Source organism: Rhinolophus sinicus, chromosome 17, assembly GCF_057876585.1.
Source record: "Rhinolophus sinicus isolate RSI-liver-muscle chromosome 17, RSI-T2T, whole genome shotgun sequence".
Taxonomy (NCBI): Eukaryota; Metazoa; Chordata; class Mammalia; order Chiroptera; family Rhinolophidae; genus Rhinolophus; species Rhinolophus sinicus.
This window is the reverse complement of record NC_142517.1, coordinates 1378632-1397342: the sequence shown is the minus strand read 5'-3', so window position 1 is coordinate 1397342 and position 18711 is coordinate 1378632. Positions and strand designations below refer to the sequence as shown.

At 52.7% G+C, this 18711-nt stretch overlaps 1 protein-coding gene across 1 annotated transcript; it reads right to left on the bottom strand.

Annotated features, from left to right (window-relative positions):
• Positions 1–279: 279 nt before the first annotated feature.
• SUMO3 (small ubiquitin like modifier 3) lies at positions 280–11095 on the bottom strand. Its single transcript, XM_019715746.3, has 4 exons — positions 10937–11095; positions 5314–5442; positions 3013–3084; positions 280–1605 (listed from the first exon to the last, which is right to left on the bottom strand). The coding sequence occupies exons 1-4, from the start codon at positions 10955–10957 to the stop codon at positions 1513–1515; spliced, it is 315 nt and encodes a 104-aa protein (XP_019571305.1). The 5' UTR covers positions 10958–11095; the 3' UTR covers positions 280–1512.
• Between the last annotated feature and the right edge of the window lie 7616 nt (positions 11096–18711).

The following is an 18711-nucleotide window of genomic DNA, read 5'->3' as shown; positions in this document are numbered from 1 at the left end:
GAGAAGTCCATCACAATGCATCACAATGCCCGTTTGGCTCAACTGGCTCAACTGTCACCAAAGAGCTCCGGGAGGAGAGACAGGATGGACCCCTAGGCAGAACGCACCAGCCCAGCAGGGCGCTCTGTCAGGGGTGTGGGGAGGGGGGCAGCAGGTGAATACTTACTTTTCAGCAACTAACCTTTAAATCGAAGTCTGAGTGGCCTCGCTGAATGGTCACTACAAATGCTGAATTGTGACAGTCAGCCCCAACCTCCAAATGCAGTATTTAATACAAGAGACAGAATACCAAACTATATTTACTGTTTACAGTAGTAAAGGACAACAAAGAATGTACAAACTGGTGAATTAACATGGCCAGCAGACACCCCACCCACGCCCCAACAGCAAAACACAAAGGAAAGGCAAGATTCCGGGCAAGCAAGAGATGACGGTCACGGTCGCACTGTCCAGGTGACAGAACGAGGCAGAGCAGGGCCACCAGGCAGCAGTGGGTCCGTACAGAGGGAGGAGGAGAACTAAAAGTTTTAACAGGTACAGATCCCAAACGTTTCACAGACTGAAGTCACAGCTAAGGTTTGGGAAGCAGCAGAGCACAGCCCTCGAGGGGGACAGGAAGTCGTCTCTGCACGGGCCGTGTGACCACACTTTGAAGCAGCTTTTACACAAAACGTCACTGCAAATTCAGCAATACTTAATCATACTTTTTATATCAAGACCGTAATTATTCATCAGAAGCAAATACCAGAAGAAATCTGAGAGTACTATCACCAAGTGAGAAATGTGGGGACTGCTTTCCTCTGTAGTAAGGAGAAAAGCCCATTTTGCTGTGCCAGGCTTCGCCCACGCAGCGTCACGGGCACTGCGCCCACCCTCACCCGAGGGGACTCTGGTGGAGCAGAGCACCCAGGGCCATGTGACTGAGGGACTCACTTATTTTCCTTTTTACCTTTTAGAAAGCATTCCAATATTCTCCCTTCAACTCTAACATATTCTCACAAAATTTAAATTTGCAACATTTGGCATTTAAAAAAACCTGTGCCTACAAGAAATAGTTAAGTGGAAGTTTGTCTCCCATCCCCACCATGCCCCGACTTGTCCCACAGAAGCACCCCCACTGCAGTGACGTGAGCCCTCTATGTGACTAGAATAAGCAGTGGCGGGGTGGGGGGGTCAATACCTGGGAAAAGATCCCCGTCTAGACTAACAGTGGACCTTCAGGCCACAAGCTTGGGGAAATGTCATAGGAGGTGGGGGGGAAACAAAAATGAGAGCAAAAACAAACCCAAACAACTCACACTCATTTTCCTAAACAAAATGACAACTGCCTGGCCAGGTATTAGGCGAGGATTTGTCCCTGCAGACAGTTCTGAGTTGCACCCGCGGGACGTCACAGAGGAAAGGAATTTTGGTGGATGTCCTCGGTTTCCGCAGACTCCTTTGTGATTGGCATGGTCACGTATTCACTATTCAACAGCAAACAAGGACGGTGACAAAGTGGGGCCGGTCCCTCTAGAGGCCGCATCCCACGCAGCAGCCGGTCTTCCAGGAGCCTCCCGTCTGCTGCTGGAACACGTCAATGGTGTCTTCGTCCTCCATCTCCAGCTGGCAGGGTCGACGGGACAGGCACAGCAAGAGAGGGGGAAGCTGTTAGTGTCACGCCATCAGAGGTACGGAAACTGCTCTGAACACCGCGTCCACTGCAGTCCCCCTCACTAATGCACACCACCCCCCTCACTGGTGAACACCGCCCGATCACACCTATGCTCTGCGGCCTCCTCCCCGGGTCACAAGCAGGGAAAAGGCTTTGTCCAGAATTTCCAATAGGCCACTTACTCACCAAGCTTCCCCTAACAAAATTCACAAAAGAATATTCAAAGCCGACTTTAACTGATAGCAAGGAAAACTAAGCCTCATTAAAAAATGAACAAATATCTCAAATTCTTCCTGAAAATTAGACAAAGATTTCAATAAGGAACATCCAGTGAGCGGGGAAACTTCACAACCAGGGAAGTGGGCGGTGCCTGCAGGTTCCAAAGCAAAGCCAATCAGGAAAGGACCCGTTGGGAGGGGCCGCTGCTGCCCCCACCCGGGCCCTCCCCTTCATGACCAGGCCCTACCTGGGGCAAAGGCTCCCCACCTTCGCTTTCTGACAGCACGGGCACAGACATCTACCTGATGACTGTCTATTCACGGAACTGAAGGAAGCTGCTACCAGTTTGTACAGAGACCAACCGGGCAGTAATGTTTCCTAGAAACGTTCTCAGAAATGCAGAGAAGTACTGTCCAGGCTGGTGGGTGCCCCCAGACACCACGTGGACGGGAGCCAGAGTGACAAGCGGGAGGAGAGCTTTCCAGCCCCCCCAGTGCAAGCTCCCCAGGAATCCTCACAGAGCCAAACTGTCTTAGCAGCAGCAGAGTCCCTCAAGGGGGTGGGAACACGTCGCCTGCACATAGCTACTCAGATTGATGGGGACTCTGAAGGACCAGACACTCCAACAGAGTCTGGCTCTGGACTACGATGCCGTCGGGCCGTCGGGCTGGCGAAGGACAAGAGCACAGCTTGAACCTCGGCCTCCACCTGCGACTGAAGCCTGAGACGCGCTGGACCAACACTTACAGTCGGGGTGGGAAGGGCAGGCGCTTACAAACACTAAGCGTGCCATGGATGAGGGTGTGCACACGTCTTTCCACCCACACCCCTTGTGCGTAAATGCTCAGGGCAGGAGGAGCAAGCCGAGGGGAGGGACAGAGTGAGTAATGCAAATTCCACGTGTAAGTACGTTGGCCCCGCCCACCCACCTGCCGCCTTGCCTGACAGGGAGGACATGTCTGACAAAGGGCATCGTTCTCATATGAAACACTGAGCTTCCAAATGAAAACTTAAACAATCTAGTAAGTAAGACCATTAAGAAAGTGTGAGGTAGACCACGTGAGGACCAGTCAGTAGCGCTCTAATTGCTCCCAAGTGGCAGGCGGCCAAATGCAGCCTCAGTCGCCCCACTTTCATACCTGGGCCGGGGTGTCTGCTTCATTAATTGGCTGCCCATCAAACCGAAATCTAATCTGTCTCATCGACAAGCCCTGAAAAGAAAAGGCAAATATCATTAAATATTTCCAGGTAAGGCATTAATTCAAAAAAGTCAAAAGTCCAGGTAAGGCATTAATTCAAAAAAGTCAGAACGCACACCAAACACCGAGTTCTGAATGTGCAGCTTGATGGTCCAGTTGACTATAAACCTCCCGTGGCCTGTAGTCAATTTCATTGATACCAACACCTGCAGGAACCACAGCTCCAGCGACTTCCAGCTGGGCACCCGCCCTCACTCAACCCTCTCACTTCCCTCCAGAAGCCAAACAGGATTTCTATACTGCTGGCACCGCCACTTCCAGACAGGAACAGGTCAGGTGACAAGGAGGTGTGTGACAAGAAGAATACATGACACTGGGAAGCAGTTCTACTAGCTGTGGCCTTGAGAAAGGCCACTGAACTTTTCACACCAACACTGGAAGCCAGAAGAAAATGATGCAATAACTCCAAAAAAGTAAAATGAATTTCGACCCAGAAATTTACGTGCACCCAAATATTCAAGTGTGAAGGTTTATAAAAAGTCAGTCATTTCCAGACTGCAGTGTCTCAGAGATGCAGCATTTTATACAGTCATTCTGAGCAAGAGCCTGGAAGATACACTCCATCAAAACGGGGAAAAGATTCATCCAGAAAATGCACAGGAGTGAAAGAATTTCCAGTGACTCTACGGAGACTCTGCGATGACAGCCGTGGAGCTGGCCTCAAAAGCAACTTGTCCAGTGGCAGCTGGACGGCTCAGTTGGTTAGAGTGTGAGCTCAGAGAAGTAGGGTTGCTGGTTCAATTCCCACATGGGCCAGTGAGCTGCACCCTCCACAACGAGACTGAAGACAACAACGTGAGCTGAGCTGCTGCTGAGCTGCCAAGGGGTGGCCGGATGGCTCAGTTGGTTAGAGCGCCAGCTCTCAACGAGGTTGCCGGTTCAATTCCCGCATGGGATGGTGGGCTGCACCCTCTGTAACTAGACTGAAGGACAACAACTGGAGCTGATGGGTGCTGGGGAAACACACTGTTCCCCAATAAAGTCCTAGAAATACACATTGTTCCCATTCTCCAATAAAATCTTTAAAAAATAAAAAAATAAAAAAAAAGGCAACCTGTGCAGGTAGGGCTAGACTGGACCGAAGGGTCTCCTGGAGGGATGGTGGGAGAAGCCAGGACACAAAGAAGTGGTGGTAACTACCCGCCTACATGGGAGACTGGGGCCATGCCATGCGTTAGTGATGGACGCACGACCACCACCAGACCAGGAAAAACAAGACTTGGGTGAAAGGCAGGTGTGAGCACAGCCCGCGGTACGACCAGTGGGCAGCAGTCCCAGTGTCACAACAGAACCAGTGGGTCCCAGAGCAATCTGCTGCCAAGGACAAGGGACGCAGCGTCGTGTGGCAACGCAGAGTCGTGTGGCAACGTCTGAGCTGAGCCCCGCCTTTTCACAGGTGAAAATAACCTCTGAAATCAGAAAACAGTAAGTACGTTTACCAAGAAAAAGTGAAAGGAAGAGCCGAGGAGGGCAGGGCTTCTCTGGGTTATTTTCACAACAACCAAAGCCAAGGTCAGAGACTGACCAGGGCGTGGACTTCCACGGCTTCCAGAGGGAAGCCGCCTCCCACTCAAAGGGACGGGGCTCCTGGTGGAAGAGACTGAGCCCCACACCCCATCACACGAGAGCTCTGTGCAGGCAGAGCCACCCAGTGCAGGCAGGGCCAGAGGGGACTGTAGGGGCCCCAGAACCAGAGGTGAGTCCACAGGGGCATCTACGAGAACAAGAACAAAGTAGACCGTGGGACGAAGCACAAATGCGCTGGAGCCACGAGCTCACAATGACACTACTAACAAGTGACAACTCAAAATGTTCGGCCCACTCGTCACTGTGGGAGGACGCTAGTGAAAACTGGTGAACAAAGGGAAAGAATCAGGCATTTTCTGGAAACCAAACTGTGACGAGGGCTGTGTCCCACAGACGTGTTCAGGCTACAGTATGAAGGAGAAATGGAACCGTTCCGCAGCCCTGAGGAGGGAAGCCGTCATGCACTGACCCCACGGCAGGGACCACCGCCTCCCGAGGAGGACAGTGGACAGGCTGTTGTAGCAAGAGCTAATGGCACAACCTGGAGACACGGGGCAGAACACATCCCCCCGCTCCCCACGCACACGGGCCCTGCCGGGACCATGGCGCCCTGGACCCCGGGGACACCAGGAGTGGCACCAGCCGCACGCGCACCTGCCTCTCGCAGTACGCCTTCATCAGCTTGCTCAGCGGGGTGTGTCTCTTGATTTTGAACTGGACCACGGAGCCGTCCTGCCCGGCCACCTTCAGGTTGATGTGGTCGTTCTCCGTCTTCACGCCCTCCTGCAAAAGACGCAAGACGGGGTCTCAACACTGTGTCTCAAATAACCACAAGACTTTAGCTGGTTGCTGGGCTTTTTGTCAAGTCATTCAAAGCAACCCAATTCTTAAAATTCTCCAGCAATCCAGTCACTCGTGTGACTGTTTCATTATTACAAAGAATTTATTTCTAACTTCTATTGATATTTATCAGGCATCCACATGAAGGAATGCAAACTACAGAGTTTACAGTTAACTCAAAGAAAAAATTCTTCTTAATAAATCTAGGAAAAAGCTGAAAGCCCATGTCTGTCACAAGATGATGCCTGCGCAGCGAGGCCACCATGCTGTGTGGCAGACCTGCCCAGTCAGGTTTCACACACCGGCTCCCACCTTCCCTCTGCACACGCAACAGCCGTGGGAGGGAAGCCAGGTCTCGCCTGTGCAGGTTCCCGTTCCATCAGTCCCATCTGAGCTGAACGGGGACATGTTATCTTTACATGATCCCTGATACATGCACGCTCCTCAACAATCACACACGGGTTTCCTGTCTCCTGGAAACACACGTGTCCTGGGGCAGGGGCTTAGCCTCAGGCATTTCCTAGGAACTAGAGTGATGCACCAGCGTGTGACGCGCCTGCATGTGACGCGCCCACAAGGGTTTTGCAGCATAGCCGCCTCATCTATCTGGCTATTTCGGAATAAAGGAGTCCTTTATTTTTGAACAAAATGATGACGCTGACCCCGAGTCAATTTGTTAATAAAGTTCTGATGAAAATCAAAGTGTATTCTGCACTTTCTCCAGCTGACACACATGCTCATCTTTTCCCTGATGTGTCACTTGTCAGTGCAGCCCCGGAGGACCTGACCCCCCACATTGGGGGCGCAGGGCCAGGGCTACAAGAGGGGCCCTGCGGACCACACCTGCTCCCCTGCCCACCCTGCTGGGACAACTGGGTCCCTTGTTCCCCTCCCTGTGTGCCCAGCCATCCTAACAGAAGGGGACAGGGGGTGATGGGGTGGAGTGGGGGGCAGGCAGCTGCATCCTGCATGCTGGCTCCAGGACTTCCCGAGTGGGGGCACAGCTCTGTCCAGGGAGCTCGGAGTCGCCCCAGAAGTGGTCCCAGGAGGCGAGACCCCAGCAAGGAGCCTAAAGGAAGACACCTGGGGTGGCACTTACTGGCCACACCACAGCCCACCCGGCACCTGGGCACAGGCACCACTTACGCCCTCCCTCTCCACAAGTGGGGAGCACTCAGTGACCCGAGGCGAAATGGGCTGGGGGGACCCTCTAGGAGCACCCACTTCATTCCCTAGAAACTAAGGACGCATTTGCTTTTTATTCCAATAAATGTTTTATTTTAGAATTTTACATTTACAGAAAAGTTGCACAACAGAGGTGGAGAGAGATCCTGTGTGCCCCTCACACGCTTTCCCTTATGTGAACATCTCACACAGGCGTGCGGGACATGTCACACCTAAGAAACCAACACTGCCCGTCACTAGCAATGAAACCTCAAGCTTTTCTGGTATCCGCCAGTTTTTTCATTGTCCTGTTTCCTTTTCATTTTCTGTTCCAGGATCCAATCCAGGGGACTACATTGCACATAGAGATAGGATTTCCTCCAGAAGTCTTTTCATCCTATAAAACTGAAACTCTGTTGCCATTAAACACTAACTCCCCTCCTCCAGCTCCTGGCACCAACATCCTACCTTTTCTCTCTCACTTTGACTATTCTAAGATCTCACATGAGGGGATTATACGGAATCCATCTTTCTTTGCCTGGCTTATTGAACGTAGCATCACGTGCTCCGGGTTCATCCATGTCGTAGCCGGTGTCAGAAGTTCCTTCCTTTCTAAGGCTGAATAATACACTCTGTTGTGTGTATAGACCGTAGTATGCTTATCCGTCGATAGTCACCTGGGTTGCTTCCACATTTTAGCTCTTGTGAAAAATGCTGCAATGAACATGGGGGTGCAAATATCTCAAGACCCTGCTTTCAATTATTTTGGATCTATACCCAGAAGTGGGGTTGCTGGGTTCGATGGTAAAGCCCTTTAATGTTTTGAGGACCTGCCATGCTGCTTTTCATAGCTGCTGCACCTTTTTATGTTCCCGCCAACAGTGCACAATGGCTCCCTTTTCCCTACGTCCTGGCCAACACTTGTTTTCTGTTTTTCTGATAGTGTTCATCCGGATGGGTGTGAGGTCTTGATTTGTATTTCCTCAGTGACTGGTGATGGTGAGCATCTTTTCATGTCCTTATTGGCCATTTGCATGTCTTCTTTTGGGAAATGTCTATTCAAGTCCTTTGCTCATTTTTGAATGGGGTTGTTTCTTAGTTGTTGGGTTTTAGGAGTTCTCTATATATTCCCGATATCTCCTTATCAGACATACGATTTGCAAGTATCTTCTCTCCTTCTCCAGGTTGCCTTTTTACTTTGTTGCTAGTGTCCTTTGATGCACAGATTTTTTTTAATTTTCACGAAGTCCAGTTTGTCTATTTTTTCTCGTATCACCTGTGCCTTTGGCGTCACTTCCAAGAAAGCATGGCCAAGTCCAATGTTGTAAAGCTTTTGTCCTGTTTTATCCTAAGAGTGTTACTGGTTTAGGGCTTACATTTAGGTCCTTAATTTTTGTACATGGTATTAAGAAAGATCCAACTTCATTCTTTTGCATGTGGACAGAGGATGCATTTGCTTTTATAATGAAAAAATACAGAAGTATTCAAACAAACAGGTGCAGGGAACAGAACACAAAACAAAGAGAAACATGGGGAAGAGGGCCCCCAGGGATGATGGCAGCACCAGCTCCCTCAAGGGGTGGGTGTAGCCAGGAAAGGTCCCAGGTACCTTTCCCCAAACCTCTAGTGACTTACTAATAAACAAGGAGTAAAGGAAAAAACCGTAACCCTAACAACAACAACCACAATTCACTGTGGTCTGTCCCTTGTCTCAGCCACCCAGGGGAGAGAATCTGCTTTCCCATCTGACCCCCAAGGGTTTCCTCCCGCCAGCATGATGGTCTAGGAGCACACCTCCTACCATCCTCGCCTGGCACAGAGCACAGTGCTCCCAGCATGCACCCAGGGCACCGCAAACCACTCAGTTGTCTTGGACACAGTTAAAACACGTTTATTCAACTTAAAGGACCATGGAAGTGGACCACATGGGAGGGCTACATTTAAATACACTGAAGAAATGAGGAACAGGCAGAAGCCACCCAGAAAACCATAGAGGCATTTATATTTGACAGAACAAATGATCTGGGCTGGGAGGAGTGATTAAAAAAAAGGCTTAGGGGCCGGCCCGGTGGCTCAGGTGGTTAGAGCTCCGTGCTCCTAACTCCGAAGGCTGCCGGTTCGATTCCCACATGGGCCAGTGGGCTCTCAACCACAAGGTTGCCAGTTCAATTCCTCGAGTCCCGCAAGGGATGGTGGGCTCTGCCCCCTGCAACTAAGATTGAGCACGGCACCTTGAGCTGAGCTGCCTCCCGGATGGCTCAGTTGGTTGGAGCCTGTCCTCTCAACCACATGGTTGCCGGTTCGACTCCCGGTGGGCTGTGCCCCCTGCAACTAGCAACGGCAACTGGACCTGGAGCTGAGCTGCGCCCTCCACAACTAAGACTGAAAGAACAACAACTTGAAGCTGAACAGAACCCCCCACAACTAAGATTGAAAGGACAACAATTTGACCATTGTTCCCCTTCCCCAATAAAATCTTTAAAAAAAAAAAAGGCTTAGAACCAAAATGTACTAAGTGAAGGCCGCTCCAACCACATCTGGAGAGAGGTTTGCCTGGAGTGTAACCCTTTCTCAAGCAGGGCAGAGGAGTGCAGGCTTCCACAGCCTCTGTGCTGTTGGGAACGTGCTGCGCTCCAGTCTGGGCTGCAGAAGGTGCAATCTCCAGTTCCAGGCTGGTATCAGAGAAAGCCTGTGTGCAAGGCATTCAACTCAACGGCAGATCTTCCTCTTAGTGAAAAAAAAACAGGCCCTAACAGTGCAGACGCAAAGCTTTGGACACATGTTTTGAATAATAGTAGTTAAACCCAAGTGCCCGCTTACCTTCGCAAGGACTGGGGCCAACGCCTGGGAGGCGCGCACACTAGAGGGCGCCATGGGGACCGGTGGGTGCACACCGGAGGACGCGACGGGGAGGGTGGGCGCACACCAGAGGACGCGACGGGGAGGGTGGGCGCACACCGGAGGACGCGACGGGGAGGGTGGGCGCACACCGGAGGACGCGACGGGGAGGGTGGGCGCACACCGGAGGACGCGACGGGGAGGGTGGGCGCACACCGGAGGACGCGACGGGGAGGGTGGGCGCACACCGGAGGACGCGACGGGGAGGGTGGGCGCACACCGGAGGACGCGACGGGGAGGGTGGGCGCACACCGGAGGACGCGACGGGGAGGGTGGGCGCACACCGGAGGACGCGACGGGGAGGGTGGGCGCACACCGGAGGACGCGACGGGGAGGGTGGGCGCACACCGGAGGACGCGACGGGGAGGGTGGGCGCACACCGGAGGACGCGACGGGGAGGGTGGGCGCACACCGGAGGACGCGACGGGGAGGGTGGGCGCACACCGGAGGACGCGACGGGGAGGGTGGGCGCACCGGAGGACGCAGCAGGAGGGGCTGTCCGGTTAAGATGGGCAAGGCGCGCAGACAGGCCAGGCCTCTCGGGGCCCCTCGGGAGTGGCCTGCAGTGAGGACTTAAGCGGGGGCCTCAGCAGACAGCGCCGGGCCGATCCGAGGACGTGGGTCCCTGAGCGAGGGTGTACCAGGGGAAGGCCTCCACGACGAAGGAGGTCCCCGGGGACGGGTGTTCCCGGGGAGGGATCCCCGCGGGGGACGGAGGAAAGAAAGCGTTTCTCCGTGAAGGGGGTGGCCGCGTCCGAGATTCCCGCTACTGGGACGTGAGCGGGAAGGGGGGGGGTTGCCGGTGGGACAGAGGGTATGTCGGTGGAGCGTACCCCGGCGGAGGACTCCACGGAAGAGGGGGTCCGGATGCGGCAAAGGGTCCAGCGGGGAAGGGGCAGTAGAGACTGGGAATCCGGGCGAGGAGGGTCCCGCTCTACCTCCCAGCACCGCATAGGTCCCGTTCCCGGTCCTAGGTCAGCTCTAGGCGGGGTTCCCCGCTGGGCAGGGCGGAGCCTGATCGGGGGAGGGGCCCGGGCAGTCCCGCAGCGCGTGGAAGGCGGAGCGGGGCTCGTAAGGGTGGAGCTGTCGGGCGGGGGCGGGGCGCGGGCAGTTTGGGCGGAGCCTGGACGGGGGCGGGGGAGGGGAGCCGAGCAGCGCGGCGGCAGCGGGGGGAGGGGTGGAGGAAAGGTGGGGGAGGGGTGGAGAAAGTGGGGGAGGGGCGGGAGTCCCAACGCTGGGAGGCCCAGCCAGTGCCGCCGTTCCTGGCCCGAGGCAGAGCCCGGCCGCGGAGGGCGCGCGGTGTGCGGCGGGAACGGAGGGTGGCACGCGGGCGGGGGTTGACCCCGGGTGCCGGCCAGCGCCCACCGGCTCTTACCTTGGGCTTCTCCTCGGACATGGCTGCGCACGGCGGCGAGGCGGCAACGGGGAATCAGACAGCGCCGGAGCCGGCGAGTCACGCTCTCGACCCGCCGCTCTCCCGCCGCAAATGCTCGCGGGGCCGCGCTTTGCCCCCCAAATCCCGGAGCGCTGGTTGGCCGGGGGAGATCACGTGGCAGACGCGCGTGCACGACGCGCGTGCCCGGGGCGTCGAGCGCGCGCCCGGCGGGGCCGAGGTTCTTGGCAGTTAGGAATGCGTCACGGGGCGGGGCCTCGCGCGATCCCAGCGGTCCCCACTCCCGGGAACGCTCCGGGCTCTGGGTTCGGGGCCGCGCTGGGAGTTCAGGGCAGCGAGGGCGGGGGGCGAGAGGGGCGCACGGAGAGCCTAGGCCATCAGGCCGGCCAGGTGCCACGTCAGAGACAAGGCCTGGCGCGTTGCCTCGGCCCCTGGCTGCCACCTCAGTGCCGTGGTCCACAGACCTGGTCCCTCATCTGCTTAGGTAACTCAGCCAGCCAAGCCCAGGCCCTCCCACTCATTTCCTCCTTTCCGAAGGAAAAGGAAAATAAGACCAGTCTGGTGAGCCACCGCCAATGACCACAGGAGACCTGGGTGAGCCAGGGGTGCCTCGGAGGGGAGCCCCTCCCGGAAAAGGCTCGGACCCCTTCACCCAGGAGCCAAATGTCCGGTCATGAAGAACTGCTGGGTGAACCAAGAAGGCGGGCCAAGGCGACCCTCCGTAGGCTCCATCCACTCAGGACACTGCATTTGCTCGTTTCGAAGCCCACGCAAATTCAAGTCTGATCTCCTTCACCCAGAGCTGCAGGTGGACAGAGGCATAAACAGGGATGTGCATGTCGTTCTCTGGCAACGCCTCACTCTGACCTTAGCCAGGTCTTCCTCTGCCGTTTCCTCTTCTCCTTTTGTCTAGTCCCCCTTTGGGGCTTCTGAACCTGGCAACTGGAAGCTGACCACCTGGGGGAGGCCGTAGGAGGGGTGTAGGAGGCCCTCTTGTGACCATTTTGCTAACGTTTCTGGAGTGCACACCTTGTGCCAAACGCTAGCCCTCTGCACCTAATCCTCACAGCAACCCATTTCACAGATGACGAAATTGAGGTGCTGAGAGGTCAATTTACACACCTGAAGTCCCACAGTTGGTAAGCAGTACAACTGGGATTTGAACACTTGCAGTTGGTCAGTGAGCGTGACCAGTGTGCTCTACCGCCTCTTGGGGCAAACCCAAGGTTAGACCCCACCAAGATGATCCACAGCGGGCACTCAGGCAGTCACTGGAAACATGGGGTGAACGGGGGCCATGGTCAAGATGTCCTTTCAGTACTTTGAGCACACATTCTTAGAAGGCTCTGCCTCCTGTCCTCCCCATCTGTAATCCTGATGCCCTCTGATGAAATGGACCAGGGATGGCTGACATTTATCTACTACTCAGGGTGTGCCAAGCCTGGTGCCAAGCTTACATCATCCCACCCAAGCTTCACAACACCATGAAGCAGGGACTCTCGTGATCCCTATTTTACCAATTAGGAAATGAAGGTTTAGGGGGAGGGTGGACTGCCCAGGATGACGCAGCTAAGAAATAGCAGGGTCTGGATTTGAACCTGTGACGGGACCATTTCCATCCTGCCTGAGTGAGGCCCAGGCCACTGGGTTCCACTCATTCCCTGTTAACATCACAAAGCCATAGATCCAAGTTTTCATGGACTCTAATTTCACAAACCTCTGATTCTTAAAAATCCACTTCTTGGCCAGAGGCACCATTTAGGAGAGGGGAACAGGGCATCCCAAGATGGAGCTGCCACATCACAGATTGGCAAAAGCTCTCCATGAAAGGTCTGGTCAGAGTCAACCCCCCATCTCAGCCAGGACCAAGAGTTTGGTCCCTTTCATCCTGGACCCATGGCCCACCTCTGCAGAGGCTCCCTAGGTAGAACAGCCCACTCAAGCTGTGCTTCCAGGAGAGGGGAGCCTTCCGGCACCAGCCCCTTCCAGTACAGAGATGCACAGTGGGGCTCAGACTGCCTCCTGCCCCCGCCCCCAGATCGTCGGCTGTGGTGTGTGACTTCAGGTAGGCAGTGTTCAGATCCATCATCGACTCTAAGACACCATCAGTGATAAAACATAACATTGGATGTGCCACATACATACTAAACTATGACAAGTTATGGATGGAAGACACATCCTGTTTTCAGACTTAAAATGTGTAACACAATATCTAAATAAGTTACAATTAGAAATTAAACTATGGTCCATTCATAACGAAAGGCTATGTCACTATTAAAAGAAATGTGTAAAGAAAAGAGTAGTTGGTAACAGGAAAAGATGCTCATATGATAAGTTTTTAAAAACAAATTATAAAATTATTGTGGTTTTGAACAACCAGAAAATCTGTATGAAATATTTTGAAAATCTCTTTGAAGACATCAGATAGCTACCAAAATAGAGAAGACTTTCTCTAAGGGGCAGAGATCCCAGCAAGAAAGTGATTTTTTTCCCTTTGAGGTCTTTGGTGATTACTATGATGTATCAGTCTGCTTGGGCCATCGTAACAACATACCATAAACTGAGTGGCTTAAAGAACAGACGTTTATTTTTTTCACAATTCTGGAGACTGGAAGTCCAAGACCAAGGTGCCAGCAGGGTTGGTTTCAGATGAGGCCTCTCTCCTTTACTTGTAGATGGTCACCGTCTCCCTGTGTTCTTACATGGCCTTTTCTCTGTGTGTGCATGGAGAGAGGGAGAGGGAGAGAGGCAGGAAGAGGGAGGGGAGGGAGAGAAACACACACACAGTGCAGGCCATAATATATGCAGTGGACAGGAAGTTGAGACACAGAGCAGAGCTTTTGAGTCTGTTAGGTGGGAGAGACAACAACTGGACATGGCCAACAGCATGACAAACGGGGTCGGGGGTACTCTGATCAATTACCTGGACCTTGAGCTGGAGCACTGAACTCTACAACAAAGTAGTAAGGCTAACATCCTCACAAAGACTCAACCGGCATCCAGACAGCTCACTCCCACGGTGGACTAAGCTGATCTCTCCTCCTCATTGCCAGCCTGAAGCAAAAAGAAATCTCTGGAGGAAAACATCATCTCAGGCCTCAAATTAACTAAAATAGCTTCATACACAATATACAGAATTGAATAAAAGTTTACAAGGAAAACCAGAAGACAAATGATCCAACACCAAGAAAAGTGTATGTGTGTGTGTGTGTGTGTGTGTGTGTGTGTGTATATACATACATACATATATATATATATATACATATATATATATATATATATATATATATATATATATAGAGAGAGAGAGAGAGAGAGAGAGAGAGAGAGAGAGAGAGAGAGAGAGAATAAATCCACAGGAAAACAGGATATTGGCATTATCAGACACAGACTTTAAAGTAACTTTAAATAATATGTTCAAGGAAACATGAGATGAAATTTTTCAGCAGAGAAGTGGAATCTATTTAAAAAAAGAATCAAATATAAATTTGAAGACAAAAATGCAATTATTGAAATTACGAATTAGGTAGATGGGTTTAACAACAGATTAGACACAGTGGGAGAGATGATTATGAACTGGAAGATAAGTCAGAAGAAAATATTCAGACAGAAGCAGAGAGAGAAAAAAGTATGGAAAACATAGTAAAAGACATATGAAATATAGTGGAAATGTGTAACATACTTGTAAAACGGAATTCCAGAAGGAGAAAAAAGAATAGTCCAGAAGCAATATTTGACAGATAAAAAAAGAGGATTTTTCAAAATTCACCAAAGATAACACCCCACAGATTAAAGAGAAACTGCCAACCCAAATGAGACATAAAAAGGGAACCACCCCTAACTATACGACAGTCAGCCTGCTGAAAACCAAAGAGAATATCATTGTTTTAAGGAAAAACAAAAAGACTCACATCGCACTTTGCAATGAAGACATTGAAGCCAGGTGACAATGGAATGACATCTACCAAATGCTGAGAGAGATGAACTACCTACATAGAGTTCTATATCAATTAAAATTTTGTATAAAAATAGAAGTAAAATAAAGATTTTTCAGTAAAAGCAAATCATCTAGAATTCATTGCCAGAAAGCATACACTAAAGGCAATACCAAAGGAATATCTTCCTGCAGAAAGAAATTGACCCCAGATGGAAGCATGGAAATATTAATACAATAGGGAACAAATAGAGAAGGAAACATGGAAATAAAACAAAAAGCGTACATACATAGGTAAATCTAAATGCATAATGGCTCTGTAAAACAACAATGATGTCTTCTGGGCGTTCATCCACCCACCTACCCACCCGTCTATCTTCTATGCATCTATGACAGGGAATTGGCTGCCACAATCATGGGACTGTTAAGTCCCACGGAGTCCCACCTGTTGCTGGGGCTTCAAGTCTGCAGGGTGGGCAGACAGGAAGGGAGGGTCATGAGCTGCAGGGCCTCTCAAGCAGAGGCCGAGCCCCGCCTCCATGTTCGTTGACTCAGCCCTCTTCCACAGGGGGTCCTGCAGAAGCAGGGCCCTTTGTCATGGAGCTGATTGCTCACTCCTGGCCTGCTGCTGCATCCCAGTAAATAGGCAGAATGGCTGCTGCCTCCTTTCTGTGCTCCAGAATCTCCCAGGAACCTGTCTGGGGCCCATCCCAACTGGAAACACACAAGAAAGGGAATTCTGAGGTATTCCCCACCAGCCACTTTGACATGTTGGAAAGCTCACTCACCACCTCAAATGGCATATGCCAATCTATTTGTTCATTATCTGTCTCGTGCCCCAGGACAGCGCCAGCACCTGCTACAAGCTCAGCAAGCCTTTGTGAAATTGATGGGTGGGTGGGTGGGTGGACTGATGGATTGATGGATGGAAGGATGGATGATGGATGGATTGTGGATGGATGGATGGATGGTGGATGGATGATATGTGCATGGATGGATGGATGGATGGATTGTGGATGGATGGATGGTGGTACTGGGTGGGTGGATGGATGGATGGACGGATACATGAGTGGGGGGTAGTGGGTAGATGGGTGGATGCATAGATGGATGGATAGACAGACAGATACCCTACTGCTTCCGCTTCTGTGGTTAAACCCTGCTATATTAGGTGGCCAGAAGAACTGAACAATAGATTGAAGTTAGAGAACAGGTCCTATCAAAGGAGAGCTCTTCAGGTAGGTGGCCAGGGAAAATGCACACACCTGAACAGAGAGAGCGCGGGGACAGGAGCTACCAGGATGCCTAAGAAGGTTCTCCAGGGAGCAAGCATAGTAGAGAGGGAGCTGGTGGCTGAAAGGGGGAGATTCAAGTGGAGGAGACCAAGGGGCCTTCTAGAGTGCAGGATATGAGTGATGCCATCTTAAGGCTAACCTGCCATCTTGCTGTCTGGGTAAGGCTGGACCCTTGGCCCTTGACCCTTGACCCTCTCCCCTACCTTGGCTATGTACACACACAGCTCTGGGCTGGTCACAGGATTTCCCTCAGTTCTCTCCAGCAGGGGGCCCTCAATGTTGTCTTAACTTTCTCCCTGTTAAACTGACCAACCCACAAGCTGGACTTGTCTGGACCCCCTTTGTCCTCTTGGCTCCTTGGGCATTTGGGGGCTGCTTTGCTACACAGCCCTCTTCTGAAATGTAGGCTGTCGTGAGAAGTAGGGCCTATTTCTGTCTAAGTGCAGTGGGAGCTGTCGGGATGATGTGGGTCCACACGATGAAAAGTGCAGTTTAAAGGGGTTCCTCAGACCAGAGAGGAGGCGAGGCTGCTGGGCAGTAGGGCCAGCCGTGCTGGGTGTCTGGGGAGGGGCAGAGAGGGTGTGGCATGGACCTGGGGGGGCAGCACGGGGACACCGTGGGCCTGGGTGACAGGGTCCGGCTCGGACTGGCCGTGGTGAGAGGCCTGTGGGACACATGGGGTCGGGGGAAGTGCGGCTGATAAGGAGCATGGAGTTGGCCACCTGGGGCCTGAGGAGACTGTCCGGGGAGGTGTGGAGACTGGCATTGCCAGTCCCCCCGCCCCCAGATGTGGGCTGCGGGCTCTGATCCTGGAACCCAGCAGCATGTGCTTTCTGAGCACAGCCCTGAGCTCCTCTGAAACAGCCTCTCCTAATCATGGTATCTGGGTCCCTGGAATTCAGTCACCCGTCCCAGCCCTGTGGCTGAGCACGCAGGCGTCTCTGCACTGGCCCCACCTCTCCAGGCCAGTGTCCACTTGGGGGGGGGGGGGGCGCCCTGGCAACCCTCTTGGGAAATGGGCCCGGGTGTCTGGTGCAAGTCATCTAACCTCATGCTCCCGCCCTACCGGTGGTTTCGGCTCCTAAAAAACCTTTCCTAAGGCTTCCCAGCCAGCTCAGGACAGCGCTGCCTCCTGCCAGGGCGGGCCCGCCTCTCAGGTATTCGGTGTCAATCATCCAACCCCCTCTGGGTGGCAGCTGGTGCCCTTGCAGCCTGCTCTCCCATCAGTCACCCAGTTAGCAATCCTCTGCAGCGAGGGGTTAACTACCTTTCTGCCTGGTTAACTACCTTTATGCCTGGTTAACTACCTTTCTGCCTGGTTAACTACCTTTATGCCTGGTTAACTACCTTTCTGCCTGGTTAACTACCTTTATGCCTGGTTAACTACCTTTATGCCTGGTTAACTATTCTTCATGTGGGTTAACCTCCCTTTACATTGACAAGAGGTAACTCTTCCTTACGCTGAGCTGATGACTCTGCAGACCGTGCCGTTCCTTGGCTGGGGCCCTGCTGGCACCTGAGTGGAAATAGGGGCAGCCTCCCGCCCACTGCCCTCTGAACATGAGTCCCCGAGACCCTTTGAGTAACTAGAGATGGCCCTCATGATTTTTGAAAGATGCTGAAAAAGCAAAAATGGCAATGCTCTTATTTGATTAGGACACAAAGTCAGAAACCCTAAGGCACAAAGAAAATGCCACATCTTCACCCTCAGCCTGAGATACTTGACTTAATTTGGCCAAATGTGATCACTTAGAAAGTGGACGAGGAACACATGCAAAACAGAGGAACGTGCGGTTAAATCCCGAGAAGGGCTTATCAGCGTCCAGACCGGCCAGCCAGCGGCAGGGAGCCGTGGACAGGGACAGGGCTCACTGCAATCCCTCAGCGAGCGTCCCAACCTCACTCCGTCACCACGAAAGCCCCATTGCAACTCCCACTATCGAAGAAAATTCACTTTATTTTGTCATCTCAGTGACCCTGTCCCTAAGCGTAAAGAACTAGAATTTGAACAGAAACTACCCAGGCATGTTATGGTGATGGTATTTGGTGATTCATCTGTTGGCAATTGTTTAGTATTCAGGCTTGAGAACAATTCAACGTCTGCCCATGACTGCGAGTTGAATGGCACTGCTTAGGTCTGGGGAGTAAGCCATCAAGTCAGGGTCCGCTGAGCTGGCGAGAATCTCCTGGCGCTTCTCGGCGAGGTCGGGGTACGCTGTGCAGGGAGGGCCCTGCACTAGGGCTCCCGTATCCAGCTTTATGGAGATGTAGCGTGCTGTTAGATGGAATCCCCTCAAGTGGGCGCAGTTCCCCAACTCCTGGATGTGCCCCAGACGTGGCCCTCCTGGGGCAGGCAGCGGCCCAGCCGTGAGTGCTCTCCCAGGCCTCATGCAGCGACCAGCTCCTGCCGCTGGAACCTAGTGGAAGTGACAGTGTCACTTCCCCACTGGAGGCACAGGACTCCAAAAACCCAGGGGATGCCCAGCCACAAGACCACAGGGAGGAAAGCTGCCAGCGACCAGGAACATCCC